Source organism: Myotis lucifugus, unplaced genomic scaffold, assembly GCF_000147115.1.
Source record: "Myotis lucifugus unplaced genomic scaffold, Myoluc2.0 scaffold_3, whole genome shotgun sequence".
Taxonomy (NCBI): domain Eukaryota; kingdom Metazoa; phylum Chordata; class Mammalia; order Chiroptera; family Vespertilionidae; genus Myotis; species Myotis lucifugus.
Genome location: NW_005871051.1, coordinates 18059738 through 18079616, shown reverse-complemented (window position 1 = coordinate 18079616; position 19879 = coordinate 18059738). Strand labels below are relative to the sequence as shown.

Here is a 19879-nt window from a genome sequence, read left to right as displayed (position 1 = left end):
CCTCAGAGGGAAGGCAGAGGTATGGCCAGGGATGGGAAAACTATGCCTTGAGCTGGCCCCAGGGAAATGTGGAGCTAAGCCAGTGCCAGCGCCACCTTCGAGAATTTTGCCATAGCCCTAGCTGGTTTGTCTCAGTGGATAGAGCGTTAGCCTGAGGACTGAAGTGTCCTGGGTTCAATTCTGGTCAAGGGCACATGCCCGGGTTATGGGCTCAATCCCCAGTAGGGGGTGTGCAGGGGGCAGCCAATCAATGATTCTCTCTCATCATTGATGTTTCTATCGCTCTTTCCCTCTCCCTTCCTCTCTAAAATCAATAAAAAAATATTAAAAAAAAATTCTGCCATAGCCAAGTGTCACCTTTGCTTCTTATTTTCCTATTTCAATAAATATCTTTAATTACTGTCCTGAATTGAAAAGTGGTGTCACTTGTCAAAAATATTAACCCCGAAGGTAAATACAATGAAAACAAAACGCTGTTAAAATTTATCTCCAGATAGTGGCATCTGGCCCTTAGTTAGAGAGGCATTAGAGAGAGGCCAAGGCCTTGCCCTTGAAGTGTTTCCACTGCTGTGCTGTGACCACGTAAAACCATCTCCCTGTAGCCAGGCACACCTGTGCATCTCAAGCTTCAGAAAACACAGAGGTAAATGAGTTGTAAGCCCTGAACAGATGCACACGAGCCATAGGAGGGTATATTCATGGCATTGTTTCTGGACAAAGCTCTTGAAGTACAGTAACTCCAAGCTGGTGGACCTGTAACCCAGACAGAACAAAACCAGCAATAAAGACAAGCCCACTGAGTGATCAAGCTTCTCTTAAATCATTCATTCATTTAACATTTATTGAGCGCCCACTGTGTGCCAGGCACCGTGCTAGGCGCAGAAATACAGAGATGCATAAGATACAGTCCATGCCCTGAAGGGTTCACAGTCTGGAAGGGGAGACAAACGTGTAAACAAGTAATACAGAGTGATAAGTGCCACAGAGAAGCATTTACAAAGAGCAGAGGTAGCCTGGGGGTGGGGGGTGGGGAGAAGGGGTTGTCTTCCTGGAGGAGGGGGCCATTGAGGGGGATTGTGAAGGATGAACAGGTGTTTGCCAGGCAGACAAGGCAGGAGGAGCAGGGAAAGGCATTCCAGTCTCAAGAAACAGCATGAGCGAAGGCACAGAGGCAGGAAACTGCATATCTTGGGGTGCGGGGAACTCTATTCTGATAGTATTGCTAGAGTTGGTACTAGAGGCTGTGGCTAGAGAGGGAGGCAGAGGCCGGATGATGAGGAGAAACTGAGGGCAGGGGGCATCTTGGATGCTCGCCAGAGGTGAGCAGAGCCTGAGGAAGGAAGACAAGGCCCCTGGCTGACCCCGGTTCGCCTGCTTGAGGACCATAGGGTTCCTCATGAGGCCCCAAAGGGACCTGGACCCAAGACCAAAGGAGACGCTGAGCTGAGGGAGGGCTGAGCAGAGGGCAGGGCCCAGGCCTGGGGTCCTGGAAGCTGCACTCCCTTGAGAGGCCTCTGCTCCCAGGTTTCCATTTCTGAACTCTGCCTCACAGACCCCTCCCCCAGCCAGGATGGGGCCAAGGACCAAATGAGAAATGTCACAGAATGTTCTTGGCAAACTGCAAGGGGCCAGATGAATGTCGTTAATAACGAAAAGAGGAAAGGGGCTGAGGATAAAGCAGAAGTTAGAGGAGGCAGAAGTTCCTAAGAATAAGGGCCATAATGAGAAAACTGCAGTGGCCATGGCGGACGATGGCTCTCTCTCCCCTGGAAGGGAGGGGCCTGTTGGCCCAGGGTAGGGGCAGAGGCCAGCGGGCAGGACCAGGCCAGCTGTGCAGGGAGCCCGTGTGACCTACAAGATTGTTGGGCTGCAATCCAGCACCCTCAGGTGTCTCCTGAGCCTGAAGTCAAGGTTTCCTTGGCAACCAGGACCCTCCCTCTTCCAGGCTGTAGGGAAGCCACTGAGGCTGAGACTGGACAGACAGCCAGACTCTCAGCCCTTTCATCTTTCTCAGAAATGGCTCAGTTGAAAAATGCCTTTGTGGGGTCAGGGTGGGATGGGGCAGGGTGGGGAGGCTGGGGGAGGAGGGGCGGTGTCTCAGTAAACCAGAGCCCGCTTGGGGAGACTGAGTTTCCCAACCCTGAATGAGGGAAGGGGGACAACGCACTCAACCTGTTCACGGCTCCTGTGGCCTGGGCTTAGTGGCTACAGCGAGAGCGCTGCCTCCTGAGAGAGGGGCTCATCGCAGCCTCCAGGTGCTCACTGCCAGCGCAGGAACCCTCACAGTTAGGTCTGGAGATGCCCCAGGGCCCCTCCTTTCCTGTTAGGCTTGACAGCCCAGCCTCACCCCATGGAGTCTCCAAGCCTTGGAGCAGTCCCTTCCCTGGGCCTCAAGGTCTCTCCGCCTTGTCCCTCCTCTCTCCATGACCAGTGTCGGGGAATGATGCCACCGTGGCACTGACGGAGGTGGTGTTGGTAGCAATGAGGGTGGTTTGTGTGGGCGATGGGCGGCCTCCCCACCATGCGGGTGGGCTGGGGGGGCTGGGGGACATCACTTGCTCTTGTGCAGGTCCTTCAGCCGGCGGAGCTTCTCCAGGAGCTGGGCCCGGGAGCAGCCATCGTCCTCAGCGGGGCCCGGCCCTGGCCCCACAGTCTCCTGCAGCACCAGGCAGTGGGTCCTCAGGAACGGGTTGTAGGAGCGCTCCTCTCCCAGGGTGGACGGGCACTGCGGGACCAGAGCACCTGGCTTTGGTGGGGAGAATCTGGACACCGTACCCAACAAGGGAAGCCTCCCGCCCCCTGCCCCGTCCTGGGTCCAGGAGTTCTCACTGGAATGCCCTGGAAGCAAACGGGCTCAGCAGGAAGGGTTCCCTCCGGGGAGTGCCCTCACGGCCCCTCACCGTGCTCTTGCGCTCCATCCGCTGCCTCTGCACCCACTGCATCTTCCTCTCCCGGGCCAGGTTCTCAGGCTCCACCACACCAGCAAAGCCCAGGTTCTCCTCCGCGTACTCATGACCTAGGGACCCCCATGGGCCAGAGGCGGGGCAGAGAGAGATTGGTGTGTGATCAGGAAAAGTCCTCCCTGCCCCCAGGCCTATGGTACTGACACCCAGGAGGAGGGGCAGCACTGCCCAGGAAAGGTGGGCACAAGTCAGCCATGTGTGAAGAGGCAGAAGCAATTCAGGGGAATCCACCAGATCTGCAGCCAGGAGGCCGTGTTCTAGCCCGAGTCTGCCTCTGCCCCTGCCCACCTTTGCAACCTCAGTCAAGTCATGGCACCTCTCTGGGCCACAGTGTTCTTTGGCAGGTGGAGAAAATAATGCCACTAGAAAAGGGTGTGTCTCCAGTGCCTAGAACAGAGCCTGGCACATGCTAGGTGCTCAAGAAAGTATGAGTGAGTGGATGAAATGAGATATTCTGAGGATTAACTGAGATGTTGGTTCATGTGTTTTAGAAACTGTAGACTTGTGCAGGCAAGTGTGGCTCAGTGTTTGAGCTTTGACCCATGAACTAGGAGGTCATGGTTTGATTCCCGGTCAGGGCACATGCCCGGATTTCGGGCTCGGTCCCTGGTGGGGGCATGCGGGAAGGAGCTGATTGATGATTCTCTCTCAGCATTGATGTTTCTATCTCTCCCTCTCCCTTCCGCTCTGAAATCAATCAAAATATATTTTTAAAAAAAGAAAGAAACTGTACACACATATGTCTGTATAGACATGCAATGTACATACATATACACAGATGGCTGGACATACAATGTGTGGATATGGATGCAGACAATGGATACACGCAGACTGGATTTACTGACTCCTCCCCTGATGAGTGACGGTGATTTTTCATCCACAGCTCTGGCTAAGCAGAGGCATTACAGAGCCAGTGCTCCAACAAGAAGGGAGCTGTGGCCCCGGCTACAGTGGACTCCCAGAGCCACCAGAGGTGGAGCTGTGTCACCTCTGGGACAGGAACTGGGTCTGGGGGACTCTAGGAGGAGGAAGGGTTGGGGAAGGGGGCACCTCACCAGGCCACAGCAGAGTGTCGTCTTCCAGCCCCAGCACAGTGTCCAGCGAGCTCAGCATGGTCTCTGCAGTGCCCTCAAAGGTCCGTCCTGGTGGGGTCAGGGGGTGTGTTATAAAACACAAGGATAACACAGTATGATATAAGGAACGTGAAGTGGGGCAGGGACCAGCTTGTGCACCTCGAGCCACCAGCCCTCAACCACGCACCAGGGAGTTGGGCCCATCTATTCACCCCCAGCCAAGCCCTCCTGAAGGCCTCCATTGCACATACTGACATGCAGGTGGAGAGGGGGTGCCAGGCTTCAGGCTGGGTCCTAACAACCCCAAGCATGGCCCTGTCAGGTTGCTCCTTTCCACGGAGCACTTCCTTCTTTGCTAGTGCTGCCTTTTGGGACTCTATACAGCCTGGGCCTTATGATCCCCATCGTCCTCTTGCTCAGAGGTTCTCAAGTTTTTGCAACTTAGTCCCCGAGTCACTGTATCAGAGAACCAGGCTCCACCCAGTGGAAACAAATGCCCTGTACTCAGTTACAGGCATTGTCTCATTCTATCCAGTCCCACAGGGAAGTCATGAGAATATAAAAGAAATTCAGGTAACATAGGTATTGGTTTCCCCAAATCAGAGTAACTGCCAAGGCAACATCTGTGCAAAGACAGTGCTTTACTGCATTGCATGGCATTGAGGCTGTCCTTGGGCCCCTGCCCTGGCCTCTTCCCTCCCTGCTACCCCTCATCCTCCCTCTTTCCTTTGGGGGAACTCACCACAGCCAGAGAGGAAGAGCAGGTCCCCTGAAAAGAGGCAGGAAGGACCCTTGTAGGGCTCCCCATCCAGCAAGTAGACCAGATGGCCTTGTGTGTGGCCAGGGGTGGCTAGAGCCCGGATCTGAAGCCGTCCCACGCTCACCACATCTTGATGACACAGGGGACTGAGGAGCAAGGCAACAGGGGAGAGAAGGTACTGGAGCTTATGCCAACCTGGTCCTGCCCTACCCGAGGCTCAATGGGCCAGGTGATTTGCAAGAGTCGGGGCTTCCACACCAGAAAGAGAAGGCACCCCCAGTGCCTAGAACTTCAGATCCAAACCCTCCCCGCTTCCTGCTTTGGGGATCATGGCTGGATCAGTTGGGGGGTGGGCAGTGCCAGTCTTCAAATGGGCTGTGATCTGCTCTCTAAAGGCCAGGAAAGGCATCCGCAAAATACTTGACTGAAAGTTGGGGGATGGGCCCATGGAAGTGCCATCCCACCCCTGGGTCAGGGACTTACTGGGTGAGGTAGGGGATGCCGTCCTGAGGGCTCCCGTACACCCGACAGTCCTGGTGCCGCCGGCTGAGGTCACGGTTCCCTCCACTGTGGTCCCTGTAGGACAGCAGGGACAGGGAGGGCTTTGAGGGACAACTGCACTAGGCCTCCTCGCCTCCTCTTCCCATGGCATCTCCGGTCCTGTGAGCCCTGGATGTTCCTGGCTGCTGGACTGAGCCGAGCTGTCCATACCTCCGGGCCTTTGTTTAAGTTGTTTCCCTTCCCAGAATGTCACCCCCCACACACCCTGCCAGCCCCCATCACCGGCCAATGTCAACTGATCTTTCTGGACTCTTTCAGCTCCTGGGTCACCAGCTTCTAATTCTTCCAAGTGGATCTGATTATGCCCCACCTGGTGCCCACCACCCTCTATACCCTGTGCCAACTGCCACTGTTGTCATTGTTGTACACTTTCATGCATGGCTGTCTCCCCTGTTGCACTATAATCTTGAGAGAAGAGATCACAAGGTCTGTCCATGCCCAGGGCACAGCAGGCATGTAAGAAGTGCCCATGGAACATGGAACGAGAGATAAGTGTCTGCCCTGCCCTCCTCTGGGGCTTCAGGAGCCTGATAAGTGGAGCAGTAGGAGGCCCACTGCCCTCCCTCTCTGCTAGGGCCCCGGTACTTCATGAGGTGTGGTAGCCCCCATCCTGACTTCCTGACCCCCAGCCCAGCCTGACCTTATGGAGCTCAGACCTAGCAAGATGAGCCAGGTAAGAGTCAGCTAGGGAAGAGCAAGTGTAGCTGGACCCCCACCCAGCTCCTTACCAGTGTTTGTGGGTACAGAGAATGGCAACCAAGGTCACACCTTCCTTTTCAATGGAAGCCTGGAGGAGAGAGAAGTTACTGAGACTGAGGAACAGGGCACAGAGGGAGGCTCCAGGCAGAGAGAGATAGGGGCGTGGGTGCTGGGTGGAAAGGAGAGGAAAAGGGAGGAGGGAGGGGTGAGGGAGAGGGAGGGATGAGAGAGAGGGTAGAGCTAGAGAAAGAGAAGGGGGTGGGAGGAAAGGGCTGGGGCAGGGGAGGTGGTAGCTGAGACCCAGCATGAACACACAGAAGTGGTGAGGAGAGGGAGGGTAAGGGAGGGGAGGAGAGACATAAGCACACAGGAATAAGAAACGGGAGGGGAAGATGGAGAGTCCCGGATACTGGCAGATAGAGGTGAGGAGAGAAGAGGGCCAGAAAGAGAGCCACAGAGAATGAGAGACCCACAGTCCTGCGTCAGCATTGCTCTCTTGGGGTCTGGTTCCCTCGCTGCTGCCCTCCCCCCTTCCTCCAGTTAAGCCCTGGACACCCACTCACCCTGCCCCAGGCTGTGGCTGTGGGGGTTTCTGTGTGTGAGCGCACGTGGAGGGGGCACATCCCATTGGCAGAGGGACCAGGATCAGCCCTTCTCTAGTCCCCAAGGTGACCCCAGGGACCCCTGCCCCTCACCTGCACAGCCTGAGGGTCTGAAGGGTCCACAGCCACAGCCAGCCGGGCCTGGGTGTCGATGATGAGGTAGCTGTAATTGTCCGAGAGGACGGGGATGGGAAGCACCTTCACTCCTGGGGACAGAAGTGGGTTGTGGGTGAGGTGACAAGCAGGGAGCCCAGGGTATGTGACAGGGAGTAGGCAGGGAGGGTAGTGGGCATAGCTGGGGGCGACACTGGCCCAGGGCCACCAGAGCTCACCGTTGAAGAGGCGGGGCTGGGTTCTGGAGTGGCCTTTGGGGTAGCGATTCCGAGCCCTGCGCAGCTGCTGTCGGTAGAAGAGGTACCCAAGCCAGGTGCGGGTGTACAGGCTGTACCTGCAGGGCAGGATGTCTGTGCTCAGCCCCGCACCCCCGACCTTCCGTGCGGCTCGGGCCCCATGTCTCCCCTCCACTGGCCACCCCTGAGTCAATGCAACGCCATCATCACTTATTGTGTGCCTACTCTTTGCCCTGCTCAGTACTCAGGACAAGATGGAGAGCAAGACAGACACACCCTGCTTGCAGCCCATCAGGGGGAGGTGAAGAACTCAGACAGACTCCTGGAGTGTGAGTTTTTTCAGTGAAAGGGGTGGAGGAGTTAGGAAGCTGAAATAGGTGAGAAATATATTTCAGGAAGAGCAGGATGCATCACAATGGTGCCAGGGAATGCTGAACCACCTGAAAAAGGAGCCTGGGAACTGGCATTTCTCCAATAACCTCAGGTGATGGGAACGCTGCTGGCCCAGGGACCACAGCTTGGAGAACCACTGGGGTAGAGGAAACTATACTAGCAGACAGCAGGGCTTGTTGAGGGAAACTAGAAAGTTCTGTTTGGCTGTTGGGTGGAGGAAGCAGTGAGAGGTGAGGTTGGATGGGCTGACCACACTTCCTCCCTCTTCTGGCCACCCTGCCAGGCCATCCCAGGCAACACAGTGAAAAGGCTGCAGAAAGGACGTGGAACTTGTAAGTGACAGAGCCCTACAAACACAGAAGGCAGCACGCAGGGCCAGCTTCGCGGTGTGTGGCCCCTGCTGGGTTTGATGCTCTGCTGTTCTCATCTTGAAATCCATAATGATTTTACCTTTGACCTTGTGTGAAGTCTGATGGGACAACAGAACATGCACACAAGCATAGGTGATACACACAACACATGTATGCTCTGTTCCTTGCTGCCCCATACACATACCGTGTTTGCAATGCCCCATGAGCACAGAATTCTGGCAGACCTACTATGTGTGGGAATGCAACCAGGCTCAAAGTGATACAAGGTGAGTTTCCATCTACAATTGAGTGAGGGGGGCACTGACTGGCCTGAGGGGCCACACCTTCAGTTCAAACCAGAATCTGCTTCAAAGGTATAAAGAAAGCAGTGGGGTTCTAAGAAACACAAATGACCAAGGAACCCTACCACATCCTTCCTTACGCAAGTTACGTTCTGTATGATTCAACCAACTAAGCTGCAAATGATGCTACAGAAGGAAAGGGAAAGGGGGTCACCGATCTGTCCTCTTCTTCTCATCGGTCCTTCCTCGCTCTTCCATGAGCTGAAGGTAGAGTGTGAGGGTAGAACGTGGTGTGTCAAGAGGTGAAATAAAAACAGTTGAGTTAGTTTTGTGCAGCGTTCCAGTGGTCTGGTCAGAACGAAATACATATCCCTATACAAGTTGAGAAATGTGAATTATGTAGTTCCAGTGATTCCACATGGGAGTTAAAGGACAGAGGAGGAGCTATTTTATTTCTTTATTTTTAAAAATATATTTTATTGGTTTTTTACAGAGAGGAAGGGAGAGGGATAGAGAGTTAGAAACATCGATGAGAGAGAAACATCGATCAGCTGCCTCTTGCACACCCCCTACTGGGGATGTGCCCGCAACCGAGATACATGCCCTTGACCGGAATCAAATCTGGGACCCTTGAGTCCGCAGGCTGATGCTCTATCCACTGAGCCAAACCGGTTAGGGCAGGGGTCCTCAAACTACGGCCCGCAGGCCACATGCGGCCCGCCGAAAACATTTATCCGGCCCGCCGAGTGTTTTTGCCTCCACTTGTAGGAAGAGCTCAGGAGATTTATCTCAGTGCTGTGGCAGATGCAATGGCGTGAGCACACTCCGCCTGCACAAGCTTCCTCGGCACACCAGGAAGTGGCATCGCCTGCCTGAGCTGACCCCCTACAGCCCCTACATAGTACCCTGATCTTTCCTACTATTGGTTGCCCTATGGATGTTGTAAACTTCTGATTGGTCTGGAATGTTATATATGTTGCTGCACTCACACAACAAACTTGGATCTGTGTCACTGAACCTGGTCTCCGGAGTCGGGCATGCTTCGTTAGGACTCCGTCGGCCTCACCCCCACGGGACCCCCTGCTTCATCCACTGTGTGCATAGGAATTTGTTCATAGTTTTTTTTAAACTATAGTCCAGCCCTCCAACGGTCTGAGGGACAGTGAACTGGCCCCCTGTTTAAAAAGTTTGAGGACCCCTGGGTTAGGGCAAGGAGGAGCTGTTTTAGATACTGGAGTCAAGGAAGGCCTCTCTGGAGCTGACTTTCCAAGAAGAAGGGAGCAGGTCGAGTGAGAATCTGGGGAAAGCTCTCCAAGAACCGGACAGGAGGAAGTGCAGAAGCCCCGAGGGAGGGAGGGAGGGAGGGAGCTGTGGGAGCTGCGGATTCTCGTGGGTGTGTCAGTGATGACAAAGAGCTGGCAAGGAGATGCCCAACCTGAGGGAATTGGTGGAACAACCTAATTATCCTGGATTAGATTCTAGACCAGAAAAAGAACATTAGTGGGACAATAGGTGACATTTCAATAAGGTCTGGAGAGTAGTTAGTAATTTATATTGATGTTAATTTCTTAGTTTTTGATAACAGTATTGTGGTTATGAAAGAAGTTAACATTCAAGGGAGGTGGGTGAGGGGCATGTGGGGATACTGTGTACTATTTTTGCAAGTCTGAAATAATTTCAAAATGAAAAGTTAAAAATTAATCATCCTATATAATAAAAGCCTAATATGCTAAGTGTCTGGTCGTCCTGTCGTCCATTCAACCAATCAAAGCGTGACCAGCAGGGGGCAGACAATCGACTGGTCGACCAGCCACTATGATGTGCACTGCCCACCAGGGGGCAGACAGTCGACCAGTTGACCAGTCACTATGACGTGCACTGACCACCAGAGGGCAGACACTCCAACTGGTAGGTGAGCTTGCTGCTGTGGTCCGACCAATCCGGACTGAGCGAGATGGGCCAGATATGCCCTGGAGCCCTCCCGTGGCCAACCTCTCGCATCCCACCCCGGCCCCGATCATGCATTGGTGGGGTCCCTCGGCCTGGCCTGCGCCCTCTCGCAATCCGGGCTGAGGGACCCCCTCTCCCCCGAGTGCATGAATTTCGTGCACCGGGCCTCTAGTAAATAAATAATTTTTTAAAATCACCCTTTCCTCTGGGCCCTGACACCACCTCACATCGTGCTTGGAGTCCTGCTCCTGAGAGCTTGGGCAAGTCATTGCCCACAGGTCAGGCTCCTCATCCTTAGCATGCTACCAGGCCTTACCCTGCAGTGCTGTGTGAGGACTAAGTGACATAAACAAGGTAACAAATGGTAATAGTCAGGGCCCGGGCAGTGGAAAGTGTTGCGCAACTGTTGTTTCCTACCCACATTCAGCTAGGCGCCCCTCACATCTGCTAGCAGAAGGCGTCCACACCTGGGAGGGGCTGTTTATTGCCCCCTGCTTTCCCTTTCTGGATGCTCATATGTGCTTTGTCCCCCAACGAAGGTCAAGATCCACGAGGACAGGGGCTGTGCATTAAGAAGCTGCAGTAAACGAGGCCCCTCTCTTTCATTTGCTTTTTCAGCAAATATTCATGGCACATGCCAGACAGGGTACAGGCAGCAGAGAACCAGGCAGCTGGGTTGCTGCCAGCATAGCGAGTGGAGCGGCCAACAGACCAAACCGGAAAACCAATCAACAAACAAGCAGTTAACTATAGCTGGTGATGGAAGGGAAGAGGTCTGTCTTACTGTGGACAGGGTGTCAGGGAAGGCCTCTTCTCCAAGGGCAACCTTTGAGCTGGGAATGGACAGATGAGAGGGAGCCAGCAGTGCCGACAGCCTGGGTGGTGTGGCCCGAGGTCCTGGGCAGGCAGGAGTGGGGTGTGTCCTCGGAGTTTCCAGCAGGCCGAGGCAGGGCCAGAGGGGCAGAGAGAGCCAGAGCAGAGGTGTGCAGGGGCCAGGCCCAAGAGAAGGGGTGGAAAATTGCTGGTGGCTTTTAAAGTGGGGAAGCATGTGCTCTGACTTCCCTTTTTAAGGGTTCACGCGGCTGCTGTGTAGGGGTGCAGTGGAAGGTGGTAGGGGAAACGGAGTCGCTGAGTGGACTGGAGGGGGTGTAGGAGACGAGAAAGCTGGAGATGGATGCCGGACCCGCTGGCCGTGGGGGAGGAAAGCAGGGGGGAGGGACAGGGTGGCCCTGAAGTCTGGATCACAGTGCAAAGCAGGGGAATGGAGGGCCTGAGGACCTAGTAACACGTGGGACACGCACCCCAAGCTCCCAGCCCAGTCCTTCCCTAACAATGACTTCCACGTGCCTCTCCAGTCTCAGGTCTGGCTCCTCTTCCATCTCTACATAATGGCTGTGTCACAATCACCAGCGTCCAAAACCATGCTTGTCAGCTCTTCCTCCTGCTGCCTCTCCTTCTGGGAAAGGCCCTGTCATCTGCCCAGTTTCACAGTGTGAGCTCTGATTTAACCCTCCCCTGACACATGCGACCAAAACAGATTTCCCCTCAAGTTTACCTTCTAAAAGAACTCCTACCATTCCAACAGCACGGATGGACCTGGAGAGCGTTATGCTAAGCGAAATAAGCCACTCAGAGAAAGATAAGTATCACACGATCTCACTCATTTGTGGAATATAATGAGCAACATAAACTGATGAGCAAAAATAGATCCAGCGACACAGAAGCATCGAACAAACCGTCAAACCTCAGAGGGAAGGCAGGGGAGGGTGGAAGGAGCGGGTAAGAGATCAACCAAAGACTTGTGTGCATGCGTATCAGCATAACCAAGGGGAGTGAGGGCCTGTGCTGGGAGGCGGGAGCAGGCTGGGAGAGGTCAATGAGGGGAAAGCAGAAATATGTGATACTTTCAACAACAAAGAATTAAAAAGAAAAAGTTTACCATCTACCCCTCACCCCATGGGCTCACCCAGGAGCGGGCCCTTGTACAAGCCTCCTTTACACAGCTCTCTACCTTCAATCCAAACTGCAAATCACTGGCAAAAAAGCACCGTTGCTGACGGAGTCCCGCTCCTGCTCAAAAGCCTTCAGTGGCTCCCCACTGCTGACAGGCGAGTGTCCGACGCCCAGTGAGGCCTGAACTAGGATGGGAACAAGTCTTTGCCTCCTCCCCTCTGTGGCCCAGGGAAGACCCTGTGCTCCCAAGAGTAAACAAGCAAAAAGCCCCAAATGTCCACCAACAGCACAAGGGATAAATGAGTGGTGACATAATTAGATTATGGAGAACTGCACAGCCAGGAAAACAAAGGATGTAGCCTTGGCCCATGTGTCCCAGTGGTTAGAGCATTGGCCTGCAGACCAAAGGGTTGTGGGTTTGATTCCCAGTCAAGGGCATGTGTCTTGGTTGCAGGTTTGACCCTTGGGCCCCAGTTGGGATGCATTCGGGAAGCAACCAGTCAAGTGTCTCACATGGATGTCTCTCTCTCTCTCTTTCTTTCTCTCTCTCTCTCTTTCTCTCTCTCTCTCTCCCCCAACTCTCTTTTACTCTCTCTAAAAATCAATGGAAAAAATATCCTTGGGTGAGGATTAAAACAAAAACAATGCCAAAGTGTGCACAACCATCGCCTGTATTGGTTGGGATGTAGACGTACACAGTAAAGAATCACGGCAGCTGAGGGGAAGAGCAGCATGCAGGCTCCCTCGGAGGCAGGAGGAGGTGGGCACAGGCCTTCACAGGGTCTGCAATATCTCTTGAGCTGGGTAGTGGAGAGACTGTTATCTATTTTTTTGAATACCTGAAATAACTCATTAAAATTTCAACACTACCATCCTCCTGCAGGTCTCTGGCCTGGAGTACCCTCCATGCCTTTCTCTACTTACTGGAATCCTAAGCTTCCTTCAGGGACCAGCTCAAACCCTGCCGCTCCTGATTGCCCCAGCAGAAAGCCTCCTTCCCCACCTCCATCTGGAGCACTCAGCCTCGCCCCTCCATGGGGAGGGAGCCCCTCAGAGGCAGGGCCTTACCACCTGGTAAGGACCATGCGGAGGGCAGGTGGACTCAGCTGGAGACCCAGCCTGCTCCTCCTGGCTCCTCTGCGCCCCCTGCAGCCCCAGCCCCATCCCAGCACAGAACTGGCACTCAAAATGGTTAGTGACCAGGAAGGTGGGGAGGGCTGGGCAAGCAGGTATTAAAGCGACCAGGCACTTGAAATGGACTGTCCACTCGGCACCCCGTGCAGCTGGCCTCATGCCAGGTTGTGGACCCTGCGAAGCCCAGTGTGGGTGTCTGGGGCCTAAGCTACAGCCACCTCTGCCCCTGCTCTCCCCCTCCCCTTCTTACCCACCTGGTTCCAAGTCCCTCCTCTCCCCCTCCGCACCCACACAACTGGCCAAGCAGGCTGTTCTGCTAAGCAGATCACCTAGACCCAAGGGCATGGATGGGACTGTGTCATTGGGGCACAAAATCCCAACTTCCCCAGCCCTGGGGTCTGGACCCAGGGTCCCTGAAGTGGAGGAGCTAGGAGTACTAGACAGTCCTGGCTCTGAGCCCACAGCCCTGGCTCTGCCCACCAGGTTAGGCTGCCTGTCTGGAGCTCACTGGCTCATCTTTAATAACAGTGACCTTTTCCATAGCTTTCCTTGTGAGCAGCCCTATCAATGATCTGCTATCATCCTCCAACTAACCCCGAGGCAGGTACTATTCCTCCACTTCACAGATGAGGACAGTGAAGCCCAGAGAGGTAAGAGGGATTTGCTCGGGACCGAAGAGCAGTGGGTGGTGGGGCAGAGAATCACCTCACAGCCTGACCCTGGAGTCTGCATTCGTAACCGCTAAAATCCTCCCCGACCCAAGTCAGGGGCTGGGATGAGATGCGTGGGCTGGAGCTATTTGGGGGCAGACCTAGCTCCTTGGAGGGCCTTTGCTGAGGAAAATGACCTTTCACCCTGACCAGACACGCAGCCCAGGATCTGGCCCCTGGGACTCCTGGGACACTAGGTTGGGCCCTTTGAGATACAGACCCCAGGACACTGTGAATCATCTCCCAGGACCAACTCATTACACAGGCAGCATTTTGCCACAAGGACAGAGGGTCAGAGCCTGTGGGCCTCAGGGTAAGACCCCCTGAAGCGGAGAATCCCTTTCCAATCTGCCCTGTGCTTCTCAGTCCTGGACTTAGGACGGGGTTGATGGTTCTCTGGGGAGTGCCGTGAGTCAGATGCAGAAGACAATTTAGGAAAAAAGAACAAGACCCTAGATGGGAAAATGTGAAAGATGAAGGCCCCACTGGGAAGTGACTGGGACGTCACTGCCCCATGGAATGGGCCCTACCACTTCCTTTCTTCTGCTGCCGAGGCAAGAAGCAGAGCCCAGCAAGCTCACCGTGACCTACAAGATGACCTGACACCCCAGGGCCAGATGTGGGATTCAGACTCTGCCATGGGTCCCCAGGCATGGGCAGAAAGCTGGGCTCTAGAATGATCCAGGGCGCCGGCTAAAAACGAAGATTTTGGTCTTTTCCTCTTTTGGCCCCCTTCTTAAATTCTCACTCAACATTTCTGGGGCCCGGAACTACCCACAGTCACTCACCAAAAAGGAAAGAATATTTTCTAATTGGTCCTCTGGGACCCAGTGGGAGAAACAGAGAAACCACTCCGCAAGAGCAGGGCAGGGGGTGGGGGCCACCGGCGGGGGTGAGCCCTGCAGCTGTCCCGAGGGGCCCTCCCCTGGGGTTAGGGCTGCGGACACAGCACCAGCTGCCCCAGTGAGGGGTCACGGGCGCACTGAACCAGAGCGTGGCTTCTCTGATATCTGAGTCTGAACCTCCAGCCCCCATGGGAGGCTGGTGGGACAGCTGGAGACAGTGAGACAGCCCGCCCCCCTAACCTCCTCCCTCTGCACACAGTGGAGAGCACACAAAGAAGTTCTTCTTCTTCCCCTCCTCCCCAAGGGCAGTCTCCCTGTGCTGGGCAGGCCTGAGGGCTTTTCAAGTGTCTGTCCCAGCCAGGCCCTGGGCTCAGCCTCAAGATGGCATGGGGGGGGGGGGGTGCGCTCTGCATTCAACAGAATGACCTGGAAAGCCCCTATTGAGGGTCACCTATTTTGACCCCTCCCTCCCTCCCTCTGGAACTCTCTAAATGACCCCCAATCCTGGTGGGGCCCCAGATTCCACCAGGACCCAACAGGCAAGCTAAGTTGGTGAGGCCTCTGGTCAGGGAGGATTTGGGGATTCAGGCCCCAGGCCCCAGGCCCCTGGGTTGGGTTTGGTTTTGGTCTTGGTCTGTTTCTTCTAGCTTTTCCCTGCTCTCCCTCATTCGAATCCCAGTCCTGCTCCCTGGGCCAGGCCTGTGGGAGTCCAGGGGGGGAACCAGACCTTTGAACAGCTAATACAGGAATAAGCAAGGACATGTGGTGAAGGCTTTGTGTCTGATTAGCCACAGTCGGCTTTCATTCTTTGTGAAAGCCGACCCAGGAATGGCTGAGGGCTGAGGCACTGGCACGGACACCAGGACACAGAGTTCTGCCGCAGCCAGGGCCTGCTCCCAGGCTCCTGAGGGACAAAGAGAGCAGCTCCATGTTTTGTGAGTTGTCAAAGCTGAGGAAACTGAAGAAGTGAAAGAGACAGCTAACTAGGCCCTACAGGGTGAATTTCCTGAAGTTCCAGCAGGCCTGGCAGGCAGAGGGTACTTCCCTATGCCCAGGAGAAGGGCAGTGCCTGCATGTGGTCAAAACATAGGCCTGCCCCGGAGTTCATGGGGCCTGTGTCTACCGTCTCCATGCCCATCCCGGGAATGGTCTTCTGAGGACTTCAAGGCCCTTTCCAGACGTCGCCCATCTTTCCCAGATGGAGGAGGAGCTGCTGCTGAGGACTCTCAGGGGGACCAGAGGCACAGGCATTGCTGGGCCCTCTCTGTGGTTTCTCAGTCCTGGCGGAGAGGCCTGAACTAGTTCTGTCTCCTTGCCCACCACCCCAGGCCAACTGCCCAGCCTAGGCCCCTGGGGTTTTGTTTGGTTTTGATTTTGGTCTGTCTGTTTTGGCTCTATCCCCCGACAATCTCAGGTCCTCTTGATCCAGTCCTGCCCTTGGGCCAGGCCTGTGGGAGTCCAGGGGGGTATCAGACCTGTGAACACCTAATGCAAGAAAAGCAAGAACGTGCGATGAAAACCCTAAGAGGGAAGACAAAGACGGGTTCCTTGGAGGCGGAGATGAACTTGGGGAGGCTGGGCAGAGGAGATGGCACCTGGGCCAAGCTGTTCACTTATTCATTCATTAAAAGACATTTAACAATGTCAGGGCCTAAACTAAATCTTAACGGTTTCATTCTGGTTAGAGGTACAACGGCTGAAGGAGCGAGGCCAGGCGAGGGCTGACCGTGGGTTGGCCCAGGGTGGAAGCAGTGGAGGTGGGGATAAGTGTTCAGATTATGGACATATTTTGAAGGTGAGCTTTGAGGTTGCAACAGGTAGAAACATAGAGAGGAAGGAAGATCTGACAGGCTCTCAGACAGAAGTCTGGAAAAGTTCATGGCCTAGAGATGATGGAATTGGGCAGATTTGGAGGGGGTGTCGGAGGGCCCCAAAGGCCTGGGTGAGGGTGTGGACTCCATTTTGAGGACAGTGTGGCTTGGGGAAGGGGCCATCCGCTCAGAGCCAGGGTTTGAAGACTAACCCAACAGCAGAGGGGAAGCCGGATAGGGGAGAGCAGAGGGGAAGCCGGATAGGGGAGAGCAGAGGGGAAGCTGGACAGGGGGAGAGCAGAGGGGCTGCTGTGGATGCTGAGGCTGCAGCTGATCGATGTTTCTCTCTCACATCAATGTTTCTCTTTCTCTCTCTTTACCTGCCTCTCTCTCTAAAATCAATAAAAACATTTTTTAAAAGAAAGATCCTCTGTGCCTAGAAATGGAGAGGGGGGTTTGGTCATGGAGGGAGCATGGGCTGTGCAGCCCCAAAGGCTGGCTGCCATCCACTTAGCTCTGCAGACATTCCCAGGCCTGCACGGGCCCAGCCTTGTTCCCCATTCAACCCCACTCTGCAGACAGATTTTCTGCTCTGGGCCAGGTTCTGCAGCCCACCCTCCCTACCCAACAACACTGAGAAGGCAAAGGGACAAAAGGGAAACTGAGATATGAAGCAGGAGACACACCTGGGAGAGCCCACACTCTTGATCCCAGCCTCCTCATGCACACCCTGTCACTCACTCCTGGGGAACTCATCATGCCCTGATTCCTGCCACGGTTTGGGTTCCTGTTCACATGCTCTTTCCCCTGCTCCTTGAGAACAGCCACTAGATTGTGCTCACATTGTGATCCCACAATCCTGACCCAGGCAGCGAGGGGTCCACTGTATGAGGGGACACAGGATTGCCTGATGGGTGGTTTGGCAGAACAGGCTTGGAAGCCTGGAGTAGAAGCATGTAAAAAGTTCCAGAAGGAGCTTACCTAGCACCATGTACCCTCCACCTATTCCCCACGCTACAGAATGAGCGATTGCTAACATTTCCTGAGCGCTTACGATGAGCCAGGCCCTGTGCACATATATGCACAATTTCATTTGATCCTCACAGAAGCCCCAGGAGGTAAACGCTATCACTGTGCCCATTTTACAGATGCAAACCAGTGAGGCACATGGAGGCTAAGTTATTTGTTCAAAGTCACATGGTTACTAAGCAACAAAACTAGGATTCAAAAGCAGATTTGCCTGACCCCACATGCTATGTGCTTAACTACTATACTCACTGTTTCCCAGACCCTGCAGAAGCCCAAATGTCTACCTCGGGTTTGCCCAAATCTACCCTCTACTGTGCCCAGTTATCCCCATCCCAAGACAACTGTGGTTGTGTTTGAGGAAAGCCCTTTATAAAATTGTCTAACACCAGTGATTATTGTTACTAGTGATAACATGAACCATCTCTCTTCTCCCAGGCATTACTTAGTATTTCCACTGCTGCTTTCCAGCCCCCAGTAGACTCTTCTATTTGTGGTCCTCTCTGTCCGCCCCTCCCCATCATGTCCTGTTCCATCCACCCCTCCCTCTCCATCCTTCCTGGAGGCACCCCCACAGCATCAACACCTGCCTATTTCCCCAGCCTGTTTCCTGCTAACACCCTCTGCCCCTCCCAGCAGCCAGCAGCCTCTCCCTCCAGGGACTGGACCGATTGTTTCCCAGACCGGGGAGGGACAGGACCTGGAACTCTGACTCCAGGCACGCCCTTCTGCTCTGCAAATTTGGGGAGTGGATTCCAAGGCAACCTTGAAATGCAGATACAGGAAACCCTTAGGAATACTGAATTCCAAATAAACTCTCTGAGAATCCCAAGTTTGGCAACTGGGTAACTCCCAGATCCAAAATTCGAGGAATACTCGAACTGTCAGGATTCTGAGAAGGCCAGTTTGGGAATTCTAATCTCAGGATTTCTAATTCCAGTTCCTTGTGGAAACTTCTATTTTCTACTTCCTCAGGCTGTTTGTATGATGACTTCAACATGACCCATTTTGAAAATCAGAAGTAGATTTAAAAATCCCTCCCCAAATATAATTGTAAAATTTCCAAAATTTTTGTGGGGAGACAATTTTTTAAATCCCAAATATGAAAATATCTAAATATTTATCTCATTATGTTAATCCTATTAGCAGAGCAATGGTGACTCGGTGGGTGCATTATCGAGAACGTGACCAATGTTTAGGCTATTAGAAATGTGAGTGCCCCAAAAGGCCCAAGACTCCCCCCAGCCCCGCCATATTTTCCAGTTTTCTCCCACTAGGCCCTTATATCTCTATTTCTTAGACCGGATAGGAGGAGAATCCTAGGGCTGAAGCACCTGAGATATCTGTGGTGGTCTGGGGAGGAGAAGTGAATTGTACAATGTCTTCTCTAAGCTCAGGAAATTCCCAAGTTTGGGTCCTCCCCTGAGACTGGCCTGTGGCAAGGGCTCCCACATTTCCCATCCCCAACATCACTGTCCTTAAACTGGGACTTGAGGTCCTGCCCCCTGGCCCTGCTAGTGGTGGGAAGGGGGTAGGGACCCTAGGAAATCTTTTTCTTCGGGTTCCTTCCCTTTCTCTCAGTGTCTCAGGGCAGAACAGAGCTGGTTAGCCACTCTTGCCTGCCTAGGAAGGGGCAGAAGTAGGGGGAATGGACGAGTGAGCACAGGGTAGGGAGTGAGGACAGGGTAGGGAGTGAGGACAGGGTAGGGAGGGGGCTGGACAGTAAAGTCATTGGAGGTCAGTGAACCTTAACAAGTCAAGCGTGTTAAGCAGGGTGGGATTTCAGAGCCGGGGGCTTCCCACACAGGCCAGGACAGGGGGAAGGGGGCGGACTGACCTACAGGGGTGGGACACTCGCTCGGGACAGGAGAGCTGATGTTGTGTGGTGGGGAGCTGGGTGATGGGGAGAGGGGCAGGGACGCGTGGAAGGAGTTGGCGTATTCAAATGTCACTTAGGTGGTACGCGGCATCCCATCTACCCTGCACCTGTCCGCCGGGCCTCTGGGCCCGGGATACTGCACCTACCCTCCTTTTCCAGCTCCCTGTCGCCGCCCTCACCTGTCTCTTTTCTCCAGATGCCCCCTCACGCCCCATGTCTGGCCACCCTGGCCTGCCCCTCCAACCCTCCGTTACCAGCCCATACCAATGTCCAACCCACCGACTTCTTCTCTTCCCCCAGATCAGTGGTTTCTCCAGCCCGCCTCTCCCACCGCTCTTCTCTGGACCCGGATCCCCCAGCCCTCACCCGCACTGACCCCCAAGCCTCCCGCGGCCGCTGCCGGTCAGTCCCCGCCAGCCCGCCTTCCCGAGCGCCGCATCCCGGGCGCCCGCACTAACCCAATTCGGAAGAGCAGCTGCTTGCTGCGCGCCATGAACAGGCCGCCGAGGGCCCGCCGC

At 54.5% G+C, this 19879-nt stretch overlaps 1 protein-coding gene across 1 annotated transcript; it reads right to left on the bottom strand.

Annotated features, from left to right (window-relative positions):
- Positions 1-827: 827 nt before the first annotated feature.
- Positions 828-19873, bottom strand: LOC102419655 (probable hydrolase PNKD). Its single transcript, XM_006082509.3, has 9 exons — positions 19820-19873; positions 6991-7106; positions 6752-6864; positions 6086-6144; positions 5280-5372; positions 4779-4942; positions 4019-4105; positions 2901-3016; positions 828-2725 (listed from the first exon to the last, which is right to left on the bottom strand). The coding sequence occupies exons 1-9, from the start codon at positions 19852-19854 to the stop codon at positions 2552-2554; spliced, it is 957 nt and encodes a 318-aa protein (XP_006082571.1). The 5' UTR covers positions 19855-19873; the 3' UTR covers positions 828-2551.
- Positions 19874-19879: the final 6 nt, after the last annotated feature.